This window comes from Microtus ochrogaster, chromosome 4 (genome assembly GCF_000317375.1).
Source record: "Microtus ochrogaster isolate Prairie Vole_2 chromosome 4, MicOch1.0, whole genome shotgun sequence".
In the NCBI taxonomy this organism is placed as follows: Eukaryota; Metazoa; Chordata; class Mammalia; order Rodentia; family Cricetidae; genus Microtus; species Microtus ochrogaster.
Genome location: NC_022011.1, coordinates 52,769,749 through 52,779,385, shown reverse-complemented (window position 1 = coordinate 52,779,385; position 9,637 = coordinate 52,769,749). Strand labels below are relative to the sequence as shown.

At 50.5% G+C, this 9,637-nt stretch overlaps 1 protein-coding gene across 15 annotated transcripts in view; it reads right to left on the bottom strand.

The window, feature by feature from the left end:
• Cacna1b (calcium voltage-gated channel subunit alpha1 B) overlaps positions 1–9,637 on the bottom strand; it is a 153,779-nt gene that overhangs the window by 85,660 nt on the left and 58,482 nt on the right. For all 15 annotated transcript variants that reach the window (XM_026777515.1, XM_026777526.1, XM_013345851.2 and 12 more), the window contains exons 12-15: positions 9,180–9,292; positions 6,319–6,431; positions 5,025–5,156; positions 4,633–4,705 (exon numbers count right to left, since the gene is read on the bottom strand). In XM_026777515.1, the coding sequence (XP_026633316.1) occupies positions 4,633–4,705; positions 5,025–5,156; positions 6,319–6,431; positions 9,180–9,292 (431 nt within the window). The remainder of the gene's footprint in view (positions 1–4,632; positions 4,706–5,024; positions 5,157–6,318; positions 6,432–9,179; positions 9,293–9,637) is intronic.

The window sequence follows — 9,637 nt, the reverse complement described above, 5'->3', positions numbered from 1 at the left end:
TGGTGTACACGTGGAGGGAGCACATGCATGCTGTGGTGTACACGTGGAGGGAGCACATGCATGCTGTGGTGTACACGTGGAGGGAGCACATGCATGCTGTGGTGTACACGTGAAGGGAGCATATGCATGCTATGGTGCACACGTGGAGGGAGCACATACATGCTACGGTGTACACGTGGAGGGAGCACATGCATGCTATGGTGTACACGTGGAGGGAGCACATGCATGCTATGGTGTACATGTAGTGAGCAGATCTTTTCAGCGAAGTTTTCCCTCTAACTTTATGTGAGTCCTGGAAGTTGAACTCAGGTTGCCAAGCTTGCATGGCAAGTGCTCTTGTGCAAGAAGCCACCTCACAGCCCAGTTTCACGTTCTTCAGTATGAGGGGCCAACTTCTCCATGCCACATGCAATTGCAGCATATATATTTTATTTCTAATGAGTATTTTCCTTAATTGTCAATTCTGAACAAATCTTACTTTTTTTTTCTTAGTCTACTGTAGTAAGGCTACTGACACTAGTATACTCTCCTAGAATGCCCCATGCCTGTCGATCCGCCCTGCCAGATTGCTTGTCTCATGTTCTAATACCCTGGATAACACCATGACTCACAGTCAAGGATTCCCTGCCATTAAGTTTGCTTGTATTCCATGAAGAATGCAAGTTATTTATACATTTTTTTCTTTTATTTCTTATTATTTTATGATTCTGTTTTACCTTTTTGAGGGGAGGGAGGTGTTCCTTGCCATAGAGTCCAGACTTTCCTCAAACTCAGTCCTCATGACTCACCCTCCTGATGCTGGAATTATACACGAGCAGTCTGACCTAGTTTACGTAGACAAGTTTAAGTGTGACTAGATTTGACACCTCAGTCTTCTTCTGCATGATTTAGCCTGTTTGTGATCATGACATACACTTTTCTTTTCTCATATCCTCACTTAGTATTTCTTATCAATGACATTTTAGCCTCATAAAATAACTGAGAAACTTATATATTCTCTATAGGCTACACAGAATTGCAGCTCCTTTTAAATATTTAGGAGAATTCCTTTCTAAAGCTGTCCTAACTTGCTGGTTTTGGCCCCGGCCTCCTATTTTCTCTCAGGCCAATGTATTTTCTCCTTCGTGGGCACCTGAGGTGCTTTCAGTTACCACAGGGCACAGTCCTCCAGGACGTGCTGGTCCTCCCTCATGCTGAGTCACAGCTCTAAGACCCAGGACTCTGGACTCTGAGACCGCACCCCAATATCCCACAGTTACTTTCCATGACCTTCTAGTATCTGTCACTCATGAAACACCATCCAAAGAGCTGTCTTTTTGGAAGGCAGCTATGCTCGCCACTATACCACCAATGCACAGAAAGAGCTGTCTTTCTGTATGAATGCTATTCCAGGGCAGCCCTCGGGGTGTAGTCTTCCACACTGCACAATGTCCCAGTCTATACTCTTCATCCTGCTCAGCCTCTATGAACACATGTTCTTCTAGGCTGCCTAGAACTAGCCTCTCTCTTTCCATTCATTTCCTTTTATAGTTTTTAGAATTGTTTTTTTAATAATTTTTTAATATTTATTTATTTATTATGCATACAATATTCTGTCTGTGTGTATGTCTGCAGGCCAGAAGAGAGTATCAGACCTCATTACAGTTGGTTGTGAGCCACGATGTGGTTGCTGGGAATTGAACTCAGGACCTTTGGAAGAGCAGGCAATGCTCTTAACCACTGAGCCATCTCTCCAGCCCTAGTTTTTGGAATTGAACTGGGGGTCAGAGCATGCTAGGCAAAATCTCTACACTCAGCTGTACCCCTAGCCCCTCTGATCTCCAAGCCCAGCACACACAATGCATGAATCCCATCTCCACAACACACCAGCTAGGCATCCACTCTAACTCAGCTGCCCACCATCACTTAGTGTCCAGAGTGCAGTCTGCTTGCATTTTTTACTTGAATTGCTACACCTTTAATGTCTAGGATTTCTGCTTAGTTCTTATTCTTTGACTTAGATGCTTTTCTTCAGTTGGGGGATTTTTGGGAGTTCTTCCTTTGTCCCTTGACTTGGCCCAGACTCAGATGCTCTTGCTCTCTTATTCCCTTTTCTTTGAAAATAGTCACACTTCCCTTCCAGGGTGTCAGCGCTTCACAGTATTTAATTTGCAGCCGCCGCCCCCCCCCCCCCGCCATGAGCAAATTGGAAGGTTTCTCCTTCCTCCTTTGCACCCTCCCACCCACACTTTCATCTTAGTCCAGAGACCGGCTTTCCCTTCCTGGGTTTTAAGACTCCCATCTAAGACATCCTGCTGAGGACAGGCTAGCCTATCAGCATTGCTGGCCTCCTCCAGTAATCCGTGTCTGGCCGCATGTGCACCCCACTGATACAATGGCACTCAGATGCTCTCCGCTATGCCGCTGCTGTGTGCGGAGCAGAGGGTGTGTGCAATCATGATGATTAGTTGTTGCCAGCTTGACGCTCCATTAAGGGAAAGCCTGCATCAGATTGTTCTGTGTAGCATTTTCTCTATTGCTGATTGGTGGGTGTGGGAGGTCCCATCCCACTGTGGGTGGCGTCACCTCTGAGCAGGGTGCTTGGGAGTTGTAAGAAAGGTAGCTGGCCATGACTAAAAACAAACCAGAAAGCAGTTTTTCTCCTTGGCTCCTATCGTTGCCCTTACCCTGACTTCCCTCACTCAGTGATGAACAGTGACAGGCAAGTGTAAGTCAAATAAGCCCTTCCCTCTCCAGTTGCTTTTGGTGATGGTATTGATCACAGCAGCAGAAAGCAAACTAGAGCAGAGGTCTAGTCTGAACCCGGTGTGCAGAAAGAAGCAGTTCTCCTGTGCCCCTGCTAGGCTTAGTTCCTCGTTAACAGCAAATGCAAAGAGCACAGTCACAATTAGCCTGTCACCCGCCATGGTCTGGAGTCACACCAGAGCTGCCACTGGGTAGCACCTGTCAAAACCTTGCTTACAGGGCTCTCTAACCTGGCCTCTAAATCCTTGGGCCTTGGTCGAGGACTGCTCTCCCGACATGCTCACTGCAGGCCTTGGGGTGTGGTTCTCCCAGCTTCCCTTCCTTGGTATTCGGGTACCCTAGATCCATAAACCATATGAAGAAGCTCTCCTCCCCACCGTGAACATCAATTCCCAGCTTCCCCTCCTTGGTACCTGGGCACCCTAGACCCACGAACCACATGAAGAAGTCTCCCTCCCACCTTGAGCATCTATTCCCAAGCAGACAAAATGCACTCTGCAAGGACCCGGGATGAAGAAACATTCCTCTGTCTCTAGGGGCTGACAGGCCCAATCCCACACTAGAGGCTCACACTCTGGAAGCCACTGACCTGTTAGCAAGCCAGAGTGAGAAAGGGAGTCAGTGGAGAAAGGACAAGAGCACTTGGAATCCAAAGGTGGGGCAGGGCCCAAATGCTCTCTTAGCCGGTCACTGACTGGGTTTAGATCAGCTGCTGGAAACACACCCTCCCTCTGACAGGGAGCAACGGCTCTTCCACACATGTGGGCTCAGCTCTGGGTTAGCTCAGGCTCTTCAGACACCAAGATCTGAGCCTGACAGTTTCCCTCCCAACAGTTCTCACGACAGGGAGGCAGCTCATTCTGTCTTGGTCTGTCTCAGACAAGGTATCCAAGCAGGAATCATGGGGCGCGTACACAGGATACCACATGATCAGTGAGCAACATTAGAAGGCTAACTATCAAAGGAGAAAGTAACAACTGAGAGAACCTGATGGAGGAAGGACATTGGTTAATTAAATAAAGAAGCTGCTTGCCCTGATAGGTTAAAACGTAGATGGGAGGAGTGAACGGAGCAGAATGCTGGGAGGAAGAGGAAGTGAGCTCAGAGACTCGACAGCTCTCCTCTCGGGGGCAGACGCCTCAGAGAGACACGATGCTCCACTCTTGCGGGCAGAGGCGAGAGCTCTGCTCTCTGAGGCACACGCGATGAAGCTCCGACCCAGGATGGACGTAGGCTAGAATCTTCCCGGTAAGCGCACCCCCAGCTGTGCTACACAGATTATAAGAAATGGGCTAGTCCAGGTGCGAGAGTTAGCCTAGAAGAGGCTAGATAGAAATGGCCAAGCAGTATTTAAATGAATACAGTGTCCGTGTAATTATTTCGGGTAAAGCTAGCCATGCGGGCAGCGGGGTGCTGGGGACACAGCCCTGCCGCTCCTATTACTACAAGAACCCAAAACCAAGCTGTCCAAGAGAGGAGGTGACCCCTGAAGCCAATAAGGACCTCATCAAACAGACAATGGGCCCACAGCCACAGCCTTCCAGGGGGCATTGGTAGGCACATATCCCAGAATGAAAATGAATAGGGGGCCTCTGGGCCTGAGACCCTACAGAAGTTCAGGAGAACTTTGGTTTTGCTCTGAGGGTAGAAACCAAGTGGTTTCAGGCCTCAGAGCTGAGAAAGTAATGAAGTGGCTGCTCAGACACCCAAGGGAGTTCCGCTTGCTCCCCAGATTGGCAACGCACCTGCCCTTGACACCCAGACCCAGGACCTGCCAAGGCTCATCTTTTGTTGTGCAGTTATGTTTAAACATGGGCCTCTAATTTCACTCACTCTGTCCTAGCTCCTGGGGGAGACGAGAACCATGGAGCGCGCAAGAAGCCTCACCTGAAAGACAGTGAGGATGGCAGCTGGGAAGGTATCGAAATTGGTGGTCGGGGTCTCATCCTGAAAGTTGAACCTGGGGGAAAAGAGAAATGAACTTGAGAAGAGCAAGTCCCGTAGGGAGCCAGGGGACCAGTCCCTTGACATCAACAGGCTCAGCTCTGAAATGCTCATTATTCTCAGCCCTGCGGGAGGACCTTCAGGAAGGAGGAGGACCCTCAGGAAGGAGGAGGACCCTCAGGAAGGAGGAGGACCTTCAGGAAGGAGGAGGACCTTCAGGAAGGAGGAGGACCTTCAGGAAGAAGGCCGGTGGATACGGCCTGGGGTAGCACCATCTGCTCTGAGCTCTGTCTCCTCAGGGGCCCTGGCCCGCCCTCCTACTCCAGGCTACTTACTGTCCCCCAAACAGCTGCATCCCCAACAGAGCGAAGACCACAATGAAGAGGAAAAGCAGGAAGAGGAGGCTGATGATGGACTTCATGGAGTTGAGGAGGGATACCACCAGGTTCCTCAGGGAGTTCCAATACCTGTCAGGCAGAAAGGATGGTGAAAGGCTTGCTGGACCACCCCAGAGCTGCTTCTCACTCATCCAGGCTCTCCGTATTCAAGCTGAGCCCCAGTCTACACATGAAGCATGCACCTCTCCAGGAATCAAAACCCACGATCCTGGACCCTCAGTTCAGCCATGGGATAGCAACAGCAGACACATGTCTGCAGTGCTGGGCTCCCCGGCTTTCCCAAACTGCACCAATTCTCAACAGAAGATATCACCACCTATCAGATGGCCAGGCCCAAACCTAGACTTCCTGCTCTCCAACACTCTAGCTTAGTGATTCTCAACCTTCCTGATGCTGCAACCCTTTAACACAGTTCCTCATGCTGTGCTGACCCCCAGCCATACAATTATTTTCATTGCTACTTCCTAACTGTGATGTTGCTACTGTTAGCAATCATAATGTGAATATCTGAGTTTTCCAGTGGTCTTAGGTGACCCCTGTGAAAAGGTCACAGGTTGAGAACTGCTGCTCTAGGTCCTTCACCACTCAATGTCCAATTGGTCAGACAAGTTATAGCTGACCTGGTGCTTCTTAAAGCCCCTTCACCACACTCCTGGAAGAAAAAAAGTGACTTCCTCATTCACAGACAGTCTTCATGGCATACAGGGCCCACCTATATCTCAATAATTTTGCTGTTGAATGATAACTCCAATTGCCATCCTAGCCTCTAGAGTGCTTCTCCCAGGAGCCTTCAGACGTCCCCAGCAGCCTCTGCATCTTTGCACGTGCTATTCTGCCATTCTGACACAGGGAAGGAAGGACACCGGAACAGATGCCAGGCTCCCTGTGTGCACCCTCTTAGGGGCTCCCTCCCCCTGACCCCATGTCAGGGGCCCAGGCACCCTCCACAGACGCTCTGAACATGAGTAGATTCAGGAGTATTAGAAAACTCACGAAGGGCCTGGAAAGAGCTGCCCTACCTCCTGACAAGGGTCACTGACCCCCTTGGGAGCATCTACAGGCCTAAAGGCTCTTGTCACAATAGTCCCTGCATGTGCTGTTTACCACCAATGCTGTGTTTATGCCAGAAAACCCCAGCATAAGCTTCCAGATGGCACCCATCCCCGTGTAATCCAGCCTCACACATGGCCTCCATCATTGTCCCCCAACCAGGAACACGCAGATGACATACTTCGTGACTTTGAAAATCCTCAGCAATCGGAGAGCCCGCAGCACACTGATTCCAAAGGAGGTTCCTGGCTTGATGGCAGCCCAGACTACTTCAAAGATACTCCCCACAATCACCTGAAATAGACAGCATCAACACAGGGCACATCTGTACCTGGGCACATGTACAGAGATGGATGAAACTGACACACGCATGCACATGGCCTAGCATGTGCGTGGTGTGGCAGCATTGCTCACCTGCCCTGCCTCCTGTCCACGAGCATGTGTCTAACAGGGACTTGGGAGCACAGGGGACACAGCACAAGACACAGATACTGTGGTGTCTATCTCACTGCTCCGGGCTCTTCCCTATCACCTGATACACCGCAGCAATGGCTCTCCAGTAGTGTGGAAGCACTCGGGGGACCAGGAACAGAGCTGGCGGTAGGCTGAGCAGTGAGCCTAGTTGACAGGCAGGTCTGCAGTGAATTCTTTATACCCGGGTGAACCTGGGATAACTTAGGACCTCACTAGAGCCAGAGCCAGAGGCAGTCAGGTGGGACACTCTAGAATTTGTCACTTTCAGACACGGTGAGGCACTGTGTGCTCATTGCTTTAAATCACTCACTATCGAGATAATGTTTCCAGGCAGGAAAAGTCAGCACGGGTTTTAGGGACAAAGTAGAGCACTGTGTACTAAAACCAAACACTATTAGCAGTTTCAGAGCCAAAGAGCAAGCACTGAGCAGCCTGTCAGTGAAAACATAAAGTGCCCTGGACACTGGGAACACTGCCACCAGGACCTACAAGAGCACAAGACAACCAGAGGCGCTGTGTGCCGTGGGCCCCTGGCAAGACGTCCGGCCACACCATTGCCTGCAAATGTGGGAGGAGCAGAAAGTGAGCTCAGTAAACAGTGAGGTGAACTCTGCTCCAGAGATGTCCAAGCCAAGCACTACAGGACTGCCTGGACTCTGCTTACGTCAAATGTAAAAGGCAAAAACAATCACCAGAAGGGAGCCAGGCCCTGCTGATTCAGAAAGTGCCCAGCCTTCCAGATACCAAACGGTGCCAGCGCTGAGAAAGGACATGGACTAAAGACGAATCCAAGAATAAATAACACCGTGACTTCCACTCGGATCTGAAAATGGCTTAAGGCAGTTCTGACAGGGAAACCAAAGTGTGACTCCCAACTCGGTCCTGGTTAGTGTGTGCCTCCCAGGCCAGCTGGAAAGGAGTCAAGACGTTAGAGTGGACTTTCTACCTAGTCTTGAGGACACTGGGGTGCAATACCAACTCTGTACTGAGGAAGAATTGGGGTGTACTACCAACTCTGTGCTGAGGAAGACATTGGGGTGCACTACCAACTCTGTACTGAGAGAGTAAAAGACTGGGGTGCACTACCAAATCTGTACTGAGGAAGACATTGGGGTGCACTACCAACTCTGTGCTGAGGGGGTAAGAGACTGAGGTGTGATCCCTGCTTGTTCCTGAGATGGTGAGTGCTCCAGGAAGCTAAAGGATGCTAACCTTAATGCACCTCAAGGAAACATGAGCAAAGGAGTTGGTTTTTATCTAACAGAATAAACTCCAAGAAGGTTTATAATATAGCCATAAAAATAACCTTCAATGAGCCGGGCGGTGGTGGCGCATGCCTTTAATCCCAGCACTCGGGAGGCAGAGGCAGGCGGATCTCTGTGAGTTCGAGACCAGCCTGGTCCTGGTCTACAGAGCTAGTTCCAGGACAGGCTCCAAAGCCACAGAGAAACCCTGTCTCAAAAAAAAAAAAACCCACAAAAAATAACCTTCAATGTCCAATATGCCTTTAAAAGAAGTGTATACCAGGCACACCAGGATGTCTGAAAATGACCAAGCAATATGAAACAAAACGAAGTCTCTAGGGCGCGAGACCACCCAGCAGTGAAGCACATATACTGATTTCACAAGGAAGCTGAGCTCGCTTCCCAGTGCCCACACTGGGTGGCTCACGACCACTTGTAACTCCAGCTCTGGGGACATTCGACACCTCTAGCCTCCGTAGGCACCTACACACACATAATTAAATCTTTTTTAAAAATAGGTCATTTGATTCCCAAAATTCTACTGACAGGGACAGACCAAGGAAACTGTCCTGCTGCAAAGAAGCTCTTCTTGAAGACAGAGAAAGAGCTCCAGGGGCAGAACCGGAGCCCCGAGGACAGCCATGCTTCCCTCCGACCAAGTCTCCCTCACTGTCTGCTTCCAGCATTCCAAGTCATTCCCCACGGCTGTGGCCCTTCCACTCATCACCTCGGCAGGGGCCAACAGGACCAATCCCGGGGCTTCCGGCTATGCACATCCTGCATGGTCTATTGTGCAGCCCCACCTCGAGCCTGGTGTCTACTCCCAGGATGAGCCATGGCAACAGCTCTCACTGAGGCCTCTCTGACCCACAGAGGTTAGGAGGAGACCAGTCCAGGCCTACCACATACTCTCGGAAAAGGCAAGTCTAGCAGGGCGACTGTTCTCACAACCATGGGTACAGCTATCCAGGCCAGACTGCAGGAGGGCGGGATGCCAGAGCTCTACTGGGAAAACTGAATTACTAAGTGTGACAAGGTCCCAGGTACAGAAGGAGCTACAGAGCCTTGCTGTAACTGTCAATCTATACATAGGGTCAGGGAGGAAAGGACATATACTTCAGGAAAGCAGCTGCTGACATTCTGGTCCCTAGGTAGAGCTGGGAGGGGCCTCCCTCTACAACTCCTGTTACCTCCTGGTCTCTAGCAGCCTTCCCGGCTCACACAGGGTCACAGAGCTCAGCCCACTCTGTGTATGCATAGGGGAGGGGCTGTGCACAGCTCAGACTCACCCAACAGAAGGGACTTAGTGAGGCGTCCTACTCACCCCAAAGTCAAAGCAGTTGAAGGAAGACCTAAAGTAGCTCCGGGGCCCTAGGCCATACATCTTCAGGGACATCTCTGTGAGGAAGAGACCCAGGAAAACAAACTCTGCAAAGTCTAGGAGAAGTCAGACAAGAGAAGGTTTAGCTCAGGCTCCTCTCACCTGGCCTCTAGCCCAAGCCTGACATCACCACACCTCTGAAACTTCTGGGCTTGGTCTGTAACCCCTTCCCCTCACCCCCCACTCTGGCCACAGCTTAGGAGAGGGATAAAGGATTGAACAGTAGGAGATGCACCAGTCCCAGTCTTTAAGGTAACAAACGCTCAGAGTCTGTAAGAAACAACTACAGGATCAATTCAGGAGTGAGCTGCCTCAGGACACTTCAGAGGAGGCTGGGCAGCCCAGGGGCCCTTCTGTGCTGCCTCAGGACACTTCAGAGGAGGCTGGGCAGCCCAGGGGCC